The 16,541-nt window shown below is 37.5% G+C and overlaps 3 protein-coding genes across 3 annotated transcripts in view; 2 read left to right on the forward strand and 1 right to left on the reverse strand.

Annotated features, from left to right (window-relative positions):
- Window positions 1-5,174: 5,174 nt before the first annotated feature.
- On the reverse strand, window positions 5,175-6,586 carry LOC105230952 (E3 ubiquitin-protein ligase RNF113A). Its single transcript, XM_011212006.4, has 3 exons — window positions 6,350-6,586; window positions 5,571-6,285; window positions 5,175-5,506 (listed from the first exon to the last, which is right to left on the reverse strand). Exons 1-3 carry the CDS (start codon window positions 6,444-6,446, stop codon window positions 5,335-5,337), a joined length of 984 nt encoding a protein of 327 aa, XP_011210308.2. The 5' UTR covers window positions 6,447-6,586; the 3' UTR covers window positions 5,175-5,334.
- Window positions 6,587-6,715: 129 nt separating this feature from the next.
- LOC105230953 (S-formylglutathione hydrolase) lies at window positions 6,716-8,094 on the forward strand. Its single transcript, XM_011212007.4, has 2 exons — window positions 6,716-6,939; window positions 7,010-8,094. The coding sequence occupies exons 1-2, from the start codon at window positions 6,888-6,890 to the stop codon at window positions 7,873-7,875; spliced, it is 918 nt and encodes a 305-aa protein (XP_011210309.2). The 5' UTR covers window positions 6,716-6,887; the 3' UTR covers window positions 7,876-8,094.
- Window positions 8,095-8,950: 856 nt separating this feature from the next.
- LOC105230954 (uncharacterized) overlaps window positions 8,951-16,541 on the forward strand; it is a 40,435-nt gene continuing 32,844 nt past the window's right edge. The window contains exon 1 of the mRNA XM_011212008.3: window positions 8,951-9,649. The gene's annotated coding sequence lies outside the window, so the exon portion shown is untranslated. The remainder of the gene's footprint in view (window positions 9,650-16,541) is intronic.

The following is a 16,541-nucleotide window of genomic DNA, read 5'->3' on the forward strand; positions in this document are numbered from 1 at the left end:
CAAGTGCACCAGAAACGATTTTTACAACAACTACAACAAATGAAGCAAAGAAACTATCACAATAAGCAAAAACAGCTAAACAACCGCCTGAGTGACTTTTGATGCCCACCGGAGAAGGCAACGGCAGCAGCAACGGCAAACAATAACCGGGACTGCAACGATAATAACAAAAGGATAGCAGCACAAGCGCAATTTGTTGCATGAAGTTGCTGCCGCAGACAACCAACACAACTTGAAGCATCCTACGTCGTCCACTCATAAACGACTGACTGTGGCGCTAATGGCGGCGTTGGTGGCGGGCGCTATTGGCGGCAATGTTGTGTCACACTGACTTCTCTTCGTTTTTTGACATTTTTGATACAAATATTTTTACCGCATTGTTGCTGCTTAATCCTATTGCTCATTGCTTGCTGGCGGCTTTGTATGCTTTGTAAACTGTTTTTATGTTTCACAGACTGAGTTCAAATCGTGTTGTTGTTGCTTTTCGTTAAGTTTGTTTAAGTGTTTTGTCTTTGTAGTTGTGGCAAATATCGCTATTACGTAGTGTTGTGGCGTTGAATGAGTTTTGCGACAAAGTTTGCACACAACAATTTGGCTAATGTCCAATTTTCAGTTGATTTCCTTCTTTTCTTTTCATTTCTTTTCTTTTCTTTACGTTCGTGTGGCGACATTTCTTAAGTATACAAGCGTTGAGAGCAAAGAGCGCTGTTCATTACATATTTAAGGATGTTCGTTGTTTGTTGTTTGTAGATACATATACACACATAAATAAACGGATAAGGACCGGTGGATAAATCAAAATTTTTAATTAATTTAATAAACGAAAGCACAAATAAACAATGACAACAGTTAACAAATCCAAAGCTTTCGCTTGCCCTCACAGTTTCCTTTCACACTAACATGGAACTAAAATCATGATAGTTTTGGCTGACGACGTTTCTATAACTACAGCCCTTCTTATTACCTTCTACGAACTAACCGAATAGTATCTCAACATGGTATCCAACTGAGCGAATAGAAACGTCCAAAACGACAAACCAAGTAAACCTAAGGTAGTTTTTTTTTACCAGGAGATATAAAATCTCAGACGTGCCTCTCTCCTCATTCGGAGCTTACGCCTTCAATCTGTTGATAAGATGAAATACCTCGGACTTATCCTTGACAGAAATTATTCACGTTGACCAAATATTAAGGAGAATGTAAGAAGACATTGAATGCCATGCTGTACAGGTGCTATAGAGAAGAGCGATGTTTTTTTTCTACGAAACCGTTGCCAAGCCAATAATATTTTATATTCGTCTGTTATTTGGCGCTCAAAGGCTACGCTCACTAAGAAGAGCGGCTCTCTACTGTGTTTACAGTGCATTGCGAGCTGCACGAATAATATTGTCGGCAAATGCATTTTGGCGAAGGTCGCTCTTCGTGCGTACGAAGAGGTCCAAACCGGGACTCGTTAAAATGTTATCCTCCTTAAACTGCATATTGCAACTCTGTTCAATTGCCAACGAGGAATGTGAATGCGAATTGTGCACTCAAAGTTGGTCAAGGAGTTTCTGCCCTCAGTAGAATTAGCATCGAGCTATTTCGTTTCGTTTTCCTGATCATAGCGGTTTTACTGAAAACTGGAAAGTCGATGATCTAACAAGAGGGGGTACCCTTGTCTCGCTCACATTACAATGGGGAGGAATGGATCTCCATTGTCATCTTCTGTTCTGGCCCTAAACTTATGGATCTCGTGTGCGCTTAGCAGGCGTGGGTCGACGACCAACTTTGTTGCGATTGTTAGATTTTCTTCACCTAGAGTAAGCCTATTGAACTACTTGCTCCTTGCAGAGTTCGTCTTGTTCCGCAATCGTAGGAGTTCTTACTAAACATTCTTGTCGAACCCAAGTTGCTAAAGATATGAAAAAGGTGAGATAGCACTGGTCCTGGTGCTTTCTCCTCCATTATCCAGCTTATAAAAGACTGATGTTGAAACTTCTCGTCATTTATACATTCGGTGAACCAGGTCACATGCTCAAAGGCTCAAAGGTCGATTATTGCGGGTATTATAATCGAAATCAATTTTATTGGAGTTTTATGTTACACAACGTACCGGCTATCTAAGCTGTCCAAAAAAGATCCCTGTGAGGATCGACGTCTTAACCCAATCTGACGTGTTATTTAATAAGGTATTTGAGCGAAAAGCTGCTTTTGCCCGGATGAGTTTTACATAGACTGACATTACTACAATGTTGCAGATGCAGAGTTTTACATAGACTGAAATTACGACAACGTTGCAGATGCGATGGACCAAGTCTCGATTTATACAATGTTTAATATATGCTAAGTTCGCTTCTGCGGGCCTTATTGGACAGTATTCTGCTTGAAGATTTGAGTTCCGGTAACTCCGGTATCCATCAAGGAAGTTTTCCCTTTCCTTTCTGAGTTTTCAGAGAACAAGAGCTTTCAAGGGAAGATCTACATACAGAACTGAAAACCTCGACGCACTCATCCTTCGCACAGGCAGATAGCGGAGAGCCTCGACCTGGCGCGACTGGTAGAACTGATCGAGCAGTTAAGGTCTAAATTCGTATTTCAAAAGATCTTATAAGGCTCACAGAACTGCTCTGTCCATGTTAAAACTAATATACATGTAATTAGAAAAGGAATTGTCACGAAGAGGTCAAGAATTTTTTCATAGCGTGCAGTTACAAAAGTGGGGGAGTTTTTTCGGTTATCAATAAATAGATCATCACTACAGATGAATTCAAAAAGTGTTTCACCCTAGAGTTGAAGTCTGAATTTCTTCAGACATTATGCCTTGAGTTTGCACTCGAGTCAATAATGACGCTGATTTTCTTTCGCCATAATCTTCTAGCCGGAGTTCTCCGGTATCGCATTCGAGACTGTTAGTCACAACGTCTTCGTTGCTGAAATTAGGTAAGGTAAAACTTTTTTTCGCACCAGCAAATAAGTTCGGATTGCAGTACGCAACATTTCTTCTTATTTTTGGCTTTTGTGTAGCCATCCTACTGCACTCAAACGAGTTGTTTGTTCGATTCTCCACTCGCCAAGTTCTGCCGAATCGAAAACACTTAACAAAACATTTATATATACAAAAGTTATCAGTTCCTTTGTATACGTTTGAACAAAAAACTTTATTATAACCCTGAAATACTAGCAAATACCCAGAAGTTACCAAAGCTCTGCAGATATATTGGATAAAAGTAACGTTTGTCAGCAGCATAACAACGTAAGACTTAGCGAAAACAGAATAAAACACAAAAGCGGAAACAAGAAAAGCAATGAAGCATGCCCCGAAGGCAACTGCTTATCCGTCGGTATCATCCTTAAAGATTTTTGTCGCTCCAGCTTAGCTAGCAGCCAATCAAACGTTAACGCAGAAAGTCACAGGGTGGCAGATTTCCGCATTGATTCGAACTTTTATAAGAATACTGTAAGGAAAAGTAAATATTAAATGCATTTGGACTTAAATAAATGCTAATGCTATATGTATATTGCTAATGGATCGTAAGTCATTAGAAATGTACTGGCAGATCTATATTCTACTAAGCGAGATTTACCATTTGTTAATATGGATGACGTTAATGTCGATAAAGCGCAGACTAGTGTCACCCGAAAACTTTGTTTAGTTTGTTTTCCAAAAAAACAACAAAAATAAGAAAAAAAAAGCGGTAACTTCGGTTACACCGAAGCTAGAATACCCTTAACAAATAAAAAAAAAATCTAGAAGAACTTGATTTTTATTGGTCGCTTTGTATGACAGTTATGTATGTACATATATGCTATAGTAGTCCGATCTGAAAATTTCATCCTGATAACATAGAGTTGACTTCAACAATAAGGCAAATAAAATAAAAAAAAATCCATAAAAGAACTTTATTTTAATCGTTGCTGATGTTGCTGTTGTTGTAGAAAACATTCCTGTAATAATTTCTAGTAATGGTGCCGAGTTGACAGTCCTTGGTCGGATACAAATCCGGATCAGTTCCGATAACTTTTGATTTTTGATCGTTCAGTTTCGAACATGGCTAAATCGACTCAGGTCAACACGCCGATCATTTATGTAAGACTTGTATGTACGTTAGAGAGTTTCTGACGTTCCCTTCAGGCTATTACCAACTTCGTGGCAAACTTAATATACACTGTTCGAGGTATAAAAATCGTAATTTGCGTCACACATTTTGGAATGCACACTTTCTTTTCACTTGCATAGATTTTTTTAATGTTCCAACGAATGCCATCGCCTGTGCTGTTTTGTATCGTAAGCATAAAGGATGCGCCTTACAGCCATCAACTTGCAATCGCACAAAAATACTATACATACATATACTTTATCAATGCACCCAGCTTATAGGATTTCATTGGATGTGCGTGTATGTGTACGCACGCTGCGTATCGATAACAGCAATTGCAATTCTTCGTTATTGCCTTACTACCTAATATCCAATATTGGATGGCTTTTTTTGACTTCAGCTTTGCTGTGCCGGAATCACTTATTTGACTTGGCATCTGTCTATTTGTCTACTTCGAATGTTGGCAATACGTGCATGCTTCATGCTGCTTCATATCCACTCTTGCTGTGACCTGATACAACACATTCATACAAATACATACTTATGTATATATGTACATATGCTTGCATGTACATTTCAAACTCTACTAAATGTACATATGTACATACATATACTTATGTATGAATGTATTATATGTATGTGGCAACGACCCTGACCTAGAGGATTGACATTGTAGAATACTTTTTACTCCATATTTTTAGTTTGGTGGAGAGTAAGGAATTTCAGTTATGGCTTTCATATTCAATTTTGGGAGTATTTGAAAATAATTAAGGTTTTCGCTTTTCAATCCAATAATAGGTTGCATATTCAGTGCGAGTAAATGAGGTTATATACATACGCTGAAATAAATAGTCATAAAAATTATATTTTTATACGTTCATATAGTTCACGATTATTTAAAGTTGTATTTTAAATAGTTTTAAAGCAAAAGAGAAACACATACATAGATACTTACATATACGCAGACAAGGGTTCAGTCGATACCTTAGTAATCATTTGTAGCTCGCAGCTGGGATATTTTCTATATATGTATAGAATTTTCCATTTTCTCCCATAGGCAACGTTCTGCGCATTCAAAAGTTTAAACTTGTGAAATTATTATTATTTTTTTGGGTTATGAAGTTTATTTAAAACTTAAAAAAATCATTACTGCTTATTTTGCCACAGAGCATACAAAATCAAAGCTTGTTATTTCTAATGACAACTTTATACACTAACAACTTATTATATATGTTAACTACGGTGTTTCATAAGGCTAATCACTGTCAGATGAAACACATTTCCCAGTTTCGGGTTCATTCTTAAAACGCGCTATTAGCTCCTTCGCAGGATTAAAAATACCATTTGTCTGTTGTGAACAAATTATGCACCGTTGAGACTTTTTATAATTTTCCAAAGCACATTTTTCGCAAAAATAATGCTTGCACCTAAAAATAAAATTTTTTTGTAGTAATTTTTGCCCACATGGATATGTGCGTGAATTATACTTACTTCGTCACCACTGGATTTACGAAGCTATTTCGACATATGAAACATTTAAACGGCAACGTTTCTTCATCTGAATGTATTTCATATTTCGCATCGTCCTCATCGGATTCCGCTTCACCACGTTGCTGTGCAGCATGATCGAGTTCCAATTGCCAACCAGCTTTATAATCACTTCGATCATGCAAAAATTTACAACTGTCGCCGAAACCGCAATAACCGGTCTCCTTATAATCTTTACATATATCCGGCTGATAGTCCCACCGCACAGTGGCACGCAAATGCGCTGGTGCACGAATCGGTCCTTTCCTAACCATCCCTGAACTCGCATTTCCTTGAGCTGTACCTTCTTTTTTATAATATTGCGCATAGTTATTAAGACCGCGATAGACTTTATCATCTGCTTTGCCTTCAAGTTCTTTATTAATTTTCAACATTTTCTCATGTAAAGCTTGTGCATCACGATCCTGTGCTGTGTCTGTTTCATTTATAGAAGTAGCCCCCTGATCTTGTGGACCACTTGGCAAGGCACTTCGTTTGGACTTATAGGATACACTTATTTTGTTATCTTCTTCTTCATTCCCACTTTCCGATGAAGCCTCAGTTTTGCGTTCCCTCTTGTGGATCAATTGTTTGGTACTTTGAAAATTGGGATTTGACCGTTTACGTGAATTATCACTACGCACAACAGCTGAGGTAGTTTCGCCATCGCTATTCTTTTCTGCAATTTATGCAATAAGAAATTTCAGTACAAATTTATAAAAGTACAATTTATAACTTATTACCTGATTCCGAACTACTTTGTTTACGACGTATGGTTGCTTGTTTCCTAATATTTCGTTTCTTAAATCCAAACGAAGACGTGCTAGCATCCTCGGACATAGTGAAGATATTATAAATTATTCAAATAACGATAAACGCAATAAAATTAAGTTGAACAAAGCGTTTTATTTATATTTAACTCAATGGCTCCAGTTGTTATTTACAAAACGTTTTAGTTAGCGCGAAAATCAGCTGTTTACCCGCTAATAAATGATGCCACACTTTATGACTATCGCGCAGCACGTAAACCGCAGAGTTGCATTCAACAATGTTGTAAAGTACAGTTAGATTTATAACAAATTGTTCTTGTTAAAATGGCGAAAAACTTTTATTTAAGTTTTTGCAACGTTACATTGTTTAACCAAAACTAGTAAATCAAGTCAATAGTCAAATAAATTATTATAAAACTTTTAACAGATTTTTTAAACGAAATTTAGGCAACACTACATTTTCCATAATTCATTTGCAATATTCATTTTGGTTCATTTAACCGGCAATCAAATGCGATTCACCACCAACAATATCTATAATAGATTTTACAGAACACAAGAAGGTCGGTTCATAATCTGATAAGAAATGTCATTTGAATACTTTTCGATATTTAAAATTTCTAATTTGTTTAGGACCCAGTATGGCGCCGAAATTATTGTCGACAGTCAAATGCTTTGGTGGAGAGCAGCGGATTTATTCGCATCCATCTGAAGTTCTGGGATGCGAAATGAAATTTGGTGTTTACATGCCTCCGCTTGCTGTGGACGAACATATGGAATGCCCTGTATTATATTTCCTCAGCGGACTAACCTGCACTCACGAAAATTTCATTCAAAAGTCTGGCTTTCAACAATACGCAGCAAAGCACGGTATTGTGGTTGTTAATCCAGACACCTCACCCCGTGGCTTAAACCTGCCCGGAGAGGATGATAGTTGGGATTTTGGTAGTGGTGCCGGTTTCTATGTTGACTCTACGGAAACGCCATGGTCTAAGAACTACAAAATGTACACTTACGTTACAAGCGAACTAGTCGAATTGGTAAATGCCAGTTTTCCGGTGCTACCTAACAAACGTGGTATATTCGGACACAGCATGGGTGGTCATGGTGCTTTAATATGTGCTTTGAAGAATCCTGGTGTTTACCAGTCAGTGTCTGCATTTGCACCCATATCAAATCCAATTGAATGTCCATGGGGTAAAAAAGCGTTCACAGGTTATTTAGGTGCAAACGAAGACTCGTGGAAAGATTGGGATGCTACTGTATTAGCTACCAAATATGCTGGTACACCTTTGGAAATATTAATCGATCAAGGCTCAGATGACAATTTCTTAAAAGAGAAACAGCTGTTACCTGAAAATCTGTTGAATGCCGCCGCTGAAAACGATCATTTGCAATTGATCTATAAAAAACGTGAAGGTTATGACCATAGCTACTTCTTCATTTCTACTTTCATTGCTGAACATTTTGATCATCATGCCAAGTTCTTGAACGCATAACCTTTGGTAGCTAGTTATTGAATAATTACGGCCAATCAAGTAACGTGTCAATGTGTATAGTGTACAACTGCGAATTTATTAAAATCCAAATTATTTTAAATCGTTAAAAAATGTTGAAAATTGTGTAAAATGTAAAGATATGAAATATGTAATTTGTTGATCTTTTAAAGTGCTTATAAAGAAAATATTAGTTTAAATAAAATACTTTTTTAAAATGTACGTGTTTAGTTAGCGGAATTGTATTTTGAAATGTGTTATAAATGATTGTTAACGATCGGGAAGAATTTTATAAATGAAATCAGGAAAATTGCGAAATTCGACTGTATGGAATTTGATCGGTTAGTTTGTATGACAGATAATGCTGTAGTCATCCGATCTGGGCAATTTAATCGAACATTGTACTCGTCTGGGACAATAATCCATGTCAAATTTCAAAGATATATAGCATGTAAAATAAGCAGTTTTCCTTACAAGAATTGATTTTGATACTTCAGTTTGTAAGGCAGCTACATATATGCTATAGCGGTCCGATATCGGCAGTCCCGACAAATGAACAGCATCAATTCGGTGAACTTTTTCTGATGGGTAATGTAATTGACAGATAGATGGCGCTAATAAATATAACTTTTAACTATTATAGAATAAACTGAGTACCGGATAATGTTTGTTATTAATTCGGCTTTTGACAGTATTTACCGTGAGAAATTTTATTTATGCATAAAATATTATCTAAATTAATGTAGTATAACAGCCACTACTTCTAATTGTGTTATTTAGCGAAGTTATCCATCCAACTTCCTCAAAAATTGCCGCATTAGGAGGTAAATATATTTCAGTTCAAATAATAATGTTTCAGTTAATGACCATAGCAGTTTGTGCAAGTTTCCCTAACCAGATATTCTTACATGTTGCAGTAATCCTAGGCCAGCTATCAAATTTCAATGACCAGTTAAATATTGTGACCAGAACAAATACATACTTATGTATACATACATATGTACAAAGCATTCAGGTGTCGCTAACCCCAGCTTCCCTTGTATGGGATACAAACAATTTTGTGCCAGCAATTCTCTTCTGACCATCATTAGCTTTAAGTAGTAAAAGCACACGTTTAATACAGTCAAAGCAAATTATTCGTATACTCGAGCAGAGCTTTCATTCATAAAGCCCAGCTGATGGCATTTTGGCGCCATCAGTTGCCGCTTCGGTCGTGAGTTCGTTTGCTACGCAGCATCCTTGTGCTGCTGTGTCGAGTGAATAGCAAATCAGTCGAAGACAGACAATTGAATATACTGGAAGTGCTTGAAGTTTTACGCGCCCTGACTAGAACGACAAAGTCTCTACGCTTCTGTGTGATTGAACAAAGTACGTGTAGGTGTTTTACAAAGCCGAACATCAGCCAAACAAATTGCGCCAAATAAAAGATAACCATACCTGAGGCGATACTCAGTTGCGATATTCGCACGCATGTGATTTTTGTACAGAGGCACGGAAGTGAAATAAATAATAATATCAGTCAAAAAAAATGCAACGAATTTTGGCACATCACTCATACGCAATGTCGTACCGCGTGCCGTGCGAAGCGTGAGAACGCGCGATTTGTTTGCTTACCATGTCCATCCACTAAAGACGCCACAAGACATTTGTCAGCCTTTGGCGCCACACGAAATTAAGACAAATCACGAGTGGTGTGGAGTTAACTGTAAGCGTGAAGTGAGTCGAGGCAGAGGCATAGGCAGCAAGGCTGACGGCGTCAACGACCGCAACATTACAAGTAAGGGTTAGATTGTGTTAGAGTAGTGTATGGCGCGTGAATTGGTATGTGTGTATGGCATTGCTTGTTTAACTGAATTAAGGCTGTGATTTTTGTTAAAGTCTTCTCCTCGGCAAGTGGTGCCTGACCATTTAGCGGAGCTGCGTGCTTTTTGTGTTTATTTCTGTTTCAGTTGGGGGAAACAATATTGCCACGTCTTCTTTGACTTGCACATTCACGCGTTTTTGTTGATTGATGTGTGCACTGCTTTGTTCGAAATATTTTTATTTGCACGTCCGCCATTGCCAAGACACACTGAAACGAAATTGTCTTCGGTTTCTATATTCGTCTACTGTTTACTTCAATTGTTCGTTTGCTCTGGATAAGCTATTCAATTATTTCCGAGATTGTAAATGCTGGTGATGGGAAGACGGCTGCATTAGCTAAACAAACAAGACCTTAAATTGCTTCAAACGAAGAGGAAAAGTGTGTGCGAAAGCGTTTGTCGTTTTGTGTGTGTGTGTGCGTACGAAAAGAAAATAATACGTTTAAAAGCATTGTAGCATGAATGCGTGACCTCATCGAGAATAATAATTTATTGTTGTCATAAATTTTATAATATGTTTACATATGTATATATTAGCAGTTGTTCGGCCGAACACCTCACTCAGGTGTCGGAATTACACTAAAATGCCTGATCATCGCATGACTGTTAAATTAGTTTGCAAAACCTTAGCATTTTAGGAATTTATTCGGAGATTTGTCTTAAAAACATACATATTCATTGTTTTATATTTTACTATGACTGGGTTTTCAACCATCTATCGCACGTTGGCCACAAAACAACAATTTTCAAATGTCTACTTGCACACCCATTATTTGATTCTTTATGAAACCATATTTTTAGTGTTCAAAAATGGCTTACCAGGCGCGTGCCGTACGTGCGGTGCTGCTCGAATTGCTTAATGTGCGAATGAATGTACGTAGATATAGTTTTAGCTTTGAAAATTGTTTTAAATTTCATTCGCACTTACTGTTTTCATATCAAAGTGATATGTTTTCTCTTCAAAAAATATACTAATCGCTAAGGAAAATCAATTTTTTTTTTATTTAATGTAAAGTACAATCGATACAATTAAGTTCTGAACATAACATCACTCAAATGGTCTTTACGACTTATTTTGGAGGAACGAGCACCCTTCTTATAAATCCATTCGTATGTCACAATAGCACGTTCAAGATTGACTTCTAAAGCTTGAAGAGAGTCTGGTTAATTGCTAAAGACCAATGACTTCAAATAAACACACAGGGAGTAGTCTAATGGTATTAAATTAAAACTGCTTGGAGGCCATTCAATGTCACAATTTCTTGAAGTCATCGAATCTCCAAATTTTTCTCGCAATAATTCGGTTGTTGCGCACGAAGCCCCGTTTTGTTGGAACCAGATGTTGTCAAGATCAACTTCTTCCAACTGCGGCCATCAAAGTTTGGTTAGCACTGATCTTCATTAACAGTAACGGTGCATTTCGAAAGAAGTACGGACAGGTGATTCCACCACAACAAAATCCACACCAAACATCAGATGAAAGTGAGTCTCATCGGAGAAGATAAATTTTTTGCAAAAATCGTTATCGTTTTCCAGTTGTCCCAAGGCAAAATCAGCAAATTCCCGACGTTTACGGCCATCCATTGGCTACAGTTGTTGAGTGAGAACAATTTTTGCGGAAGCAAGCCCAAATCCTTTCCCAAAATGCGCCAATCCTTTCTCATATAGCTCATCGTATACGATCTTCACCGTTGCCAATGCGCAAAAGACCATAAAGCTTCTGCAGAATCTTTTTCTCGAAAACTCGTTTTCCGGCATCTCTCCCCTCTCCATTGATATATGTACCATCGCTCTAGCTTGTTTAGTTCGCCTGCTGCGTCAAGTTGAGTAGACGTGTGTTTGTAGCGCTCGTCACGAAAATGGAAAAACGAAATCAAGAGCAACGCGTCGCGATAAAATTTTGCGCCAGATTGGGCGAAACAGCTTCGGAAACGTACGCTAAAATTGTAAGAGTGTATGGTGATAGTGCTCTTAGCCCAGAAACCAAACGCCAAAGCTCACAATGGTTGTCTCCGCGCGTCCCCCGCCCGAAAAAAGCTCGCATGAGCAAGTCGAAGGTGAAAACGATGATTATTGCCTTTTTTGATAGCCGTGGAATCGTCCACAAAGAATTCGTTCCACCGGGGAAAACTGTGAATCAAGTCTACTATTGCCAAGTACTCGAAAGATTGCGAAAACGAGTCAACAGGGTGCGCCCAGACATCGCTCGTAACTGGATCCTTCATCACGACAACGCGCCGTGCCACACCGCCCTCAGCGTGTCCCAGTATTTGGCCTCTAAAGGGATCGCCGTGTTGCAACAGCCGCCTTATTCGCCCGACATGTAACACTGTGACTGTTTTTGTTTTCTAAAATAAAACTGGTTGTCAAAGGAACCCATTTTGAGTCGATTACGGACATCCAGGCGGCCGTGACGAGGGTACTCGCGGACATCCCAGTCGAAGCGTTCCAGAAATGTTACGAAGCATGGAAAACGCGCTGGAATCGCTGTATAGCTGCCCAAGGGGACTACTTTGAAGGGGATGGCAGAGTTGTAGAATAATTTTCAAATATACGGTTTTTATGGAATCAGTCTCATTACTTTATTGTCATACCTCGTACTCAGTCCGAAGTAGCACCTCTTGGCAAGAGTTATTCTGCGTTGGATTTCCAGTTTGACATTACTGTGAAAAATTGAAAAAAAGTGTGTCCATTTCATCTCCTTCAAAGTAGTCCCCTCCCGCTGCAACGCACTTATGTCAACGAATTTTCCATTCATCATAGCAATTGGAAAAATCCTCCGTCGTGTTGGCCATCAGAGCCTTCTTAAATTCGACTTTTATATCCTCAATTGAGTCAAAACGGTGTTCTCGGAGTGGTCATGTAAATTTGCTGAATAGCCAGAAGTTACACGAAGGTAAATCAGGTGATTGCGGTGGTTGCGTATTTCAAATGCTAATGAATATTTTGACGTGAATGTTTTGACATACTAAGATGTCACTAACAGTAGTACCAACTTACAGGAAAAAATGTACCGATTCGAAAAACACGCGAGGTAAAAATTAAAATTTAACCTTTCAATTTGATCTACGACTTCAAAGTAGAAGCCTAGTCGGGAGTGCGACGACTGTTTGTTTAATGACAGGAAATAAAACAACAGCAATAACTGCAACTACCGTTTATTCAGTTTGATATTGTCCCTACCATATAAAACGTAAACGAATTTTGAAATATTAATGTGATCAATAATTTTCCACACTTTTTTTAATATATTTTATTTTTAATTTCTATATTTTTAACTTATTGAATTTTCAAGATATTTCATTTTCATTGTTGCCCTGTCAAAAACTTATCTACCCATAGCAAAAACACTCACCTATTCTTTATATACAAGTGCTCTATACATGCGCACGTATACATACATACAATATATGCGTGTGTGTTGCCAAAGTTTCTCCAAAGGCTCTCTTTTTGCGTTGCAGTGGTTGGGGCAATTTGTTATTTTATACACGGCATAATTACCTGTTGGCTGCTCACGCCACCTACACCTAATTTATCTCCATTATTTTAACCACTTCTCAGTTATATTGCAGCTGAGTTTCCGCCATTAGTAACGGAAGTACTGCCTCACTGTGTTGGTTTTTTCTTTTGGTCAGTTACAAAAGCTTTACTGTTGTCGTTATTAATATTTATGTTCCGATTTTGGTTTGAAGGTCATGCAACCAATTTCAACACCGGACGTGCGCATACACTTGCATTTATATTTAATGATTAAAAAAATATATATATTAATATTTTAATATTTATTATAGACAAATTTTTATTACCGCAATGCAATGTGGTATTATTATGGTTAATTCGTGCAAAAACAAGCATGCTTTTGTGATGACACAGTACAAATATCTTTATTAAAGCCAACGGTACCTTGAAATTTATTTTATAAAATTTTCGCGGGAAAATATTAAAAAGTACGGCAATGCTAGCTCAAAATGTGGTGCTGAATCAACCACAATCAAGGTTCATTTATTAGATTATAGTTTTCCACATTTAAAGCAGGGATGATTTTTCGAAATATTAATTCTTCTTATATTTCCCGGAGCACTTTGAAAGGAAAAACGTGACTTTTTCTGTTGAATCGGCAAATTTATGGTTTTGGTCACTAAAAGTCTGATGTAAAAGGTCCATAGAGCAGAAATAAAAATACTCATAATTTCGAGGATTTTCGACTAGAAAGTTTTGCTGAACATTCTTGAAATTGTTATAGTCGAAAAAGTCTTTTCGTAATTTGTCAGTAAATATCATTGCAGTCACATATCTCCAGTACTACCAATCACATGTTGTCATACCAAAAGACTTTTTCGACTACCCAATATTTAAACCCCTGCTTAAAGTCGAAGTATTAGAGTATCCGTCCGTAGCTAGCGCCACCTTACCTGTATTGTTTGTTTTCTATTTATACGCCATGGTTGTAACACAGTGCTCGACCGCGACACGACATTAAATACCTGAAATATTTAACAAACGATTATGGTTGTCGAAAACAAGCGCTCACACTCGCAACAGCTACGCACTAACACAAATGCATATGTATCCGTATACATGTGCTTAGTATGTCCATTCAGCCACTCGCTTTTATAACGGCAATTTATCTCATCCATATGCGCCAATATGCCAGGATGTGTACGTGCCTTAACGACAGCGAGCATCCAAAAGTGCTTCAACTTTATACTCGTATAGACACATGCCTATGTGTGTTTGTGTGTATGTGTGATTTGTTTAAAAGCCCTGCAGGGAAACACGAAATTGCTAATCGAATTATATAGTTCAGAAACTAGAACTAGAACAATTTTGCAAAATTCGTGGAAAATGGTGGCTGTCTAAAAATATGCTATGAGTATAGCACTAGCAACGCCCTCTGCGACTGTAGTGACAAGAAATCTTACACTAGTGCGTGAAATCTCTTCACTGCCAGCATGGAATTGAAGGCGTTACGTGGGTTTTGACGGCCGAAAAAGTGCTTATTTTCATAATTTTTTTTTTTATATTTATAATAAATGAATTAATTTATTGCAACTTTTGAGCATATCAAAGGGATAGTTTTGAATAATATTTTATTAACTTTTCGAAACATTTTTATTTTTGCAAATTCTGCCATTGGCATATTTCTTGCACGGCATGCACGTGTCATAATATGGGCCTATATTTACGGTTGTATATACATATGTATACTAAGCCATTATCTTGCCAATTAAATCAATCAAGACTAACTCGATGGGACATTAATAATATATTCAATTTTATAGGCTAATGTGGATGGAGAGAAAAAATTTTAAGTGATTTAAAGTATTGCGCAAAAATATGAGTTCTTTTATTAGCACTTTAAAAATTGAGAAAATCATAATACCTCTGATTTTTTGTTATTTTTCTCCCTTTTATGGGAGATATTACAAAAGCGAGAAAAATCATAAAAAAAATAATTCGAGGCCATCTGGTTGAGGGCAGAGAGGTGGTCGAATTTTTAAGGGATAAAAGCGGTTTACCTTTATACTTATGGAAAAAAACTAAAACTTGATTAAATTTTTCACATAAATTTAAAGCCTTTTTGCTTGCTGAGTGATGCTGGTCTATATTAATTAGTTATCAAATCACGTTCTCATCACACGAAGGCATATAACTCGCAAATGCAAATTAAAAATTTTTTTAATATTGGCAACAAATTATTGTGCTAGCGCCATTTTAACGCTATTGCAACAATTTGCTACAGAATATAATAGTTTTGTTCACCTAAAGGTTGTGTGTATCACATAAAACTAATCGAGATAGATATAGGGTTTTATATTTACAAATGATTAGGATGACGAGAAAAGTTGAAATCCGGGCGTTGCGTCGCCCTATAATATGTTTGATGTTAAAATTGGACGATGGGCGTGGCATCGCCCATTTTTTGGTGAAATCACGTATCTCGGAACCCGATTAACCGATTTCGACTAAATATAGTACGTGTCATTATTCTCTTATTAACAAGATACATACAGTGCGAAATCGGCCAAAACTACAACCACGCCTACTTCCCGTTTAACACAATTTTAAATTACATTAGATAATTTCACTTTCCAGTGTTCAAATCAAGAAATAATCAATATTATGGGAAAAAAATTTGCACGATTAATGTTTTTAGTGTATGCCACCTTAAGACTAAAAATTTCTCAAGTACAACCAAAAACAGTTCAAGCCCCCAAATACCGGAAAGGTGGACTCCAGTATCTATAGTTGTTTTTTGATCGAAAATATCGGTCAATGTATCGGATACAGAATTGAAATTCACGGAGAACCCTTTCCTGGCAACATTAACTCTATGTACGAGGTATGACAATTAAGTAATGAGACTGATTCCATAAAAACCGTATATTTGAAAATTATTCTACAACTCTGCCATTCCCTTCAAAGTAGTCCCCTTGGGCAGCTATACAGCGATTCCAGCGCGTTTTCCATGCTTCGTAATATTTCTGGAACGCTTCGACTGGGATGCCCGCGAGTACCCTCGTCACGGCCGCCTGAATGTCCGTAATCGACTCAAAATGGGTTCCTTTGACAACCAATTTTGTTTTAGAAAACAAAAACAGTCATAGGGTTACATGTCGAGCGAATAAGGCGGCTGTTGCAACACGACGATCCCTTTAGAAGCCAAATACTGGGACACTCCGAGGGCGGTGTGGCACGGCGCGTTGTGGTGATGAAGGATCCAGTTACGAGCGATGTCTTGTCGCACCCTTTGACTCGTTTTCGCAATCTTTCGAGTACTTGGCAATAGTAGACTTGATTCACAGT

The sequence above is a fragment of the Bactrocera dorsalis genome, chromosome 2 (genome assembly GCF_023373825.1).
Source record: "Bactrocera dorsalis isolate Fly_Bdor chromosome 2, ASM2337382v1, whole genome shotgun sequence".
In the NCBI taxonomy this organism is placed as follows: domain Eukaryota; kingdom Metazoa; phylum Arthropoda; class Insecta; order Diptera; family Tephritidae; genus Bactrocera; species Bactrocera dorsalis.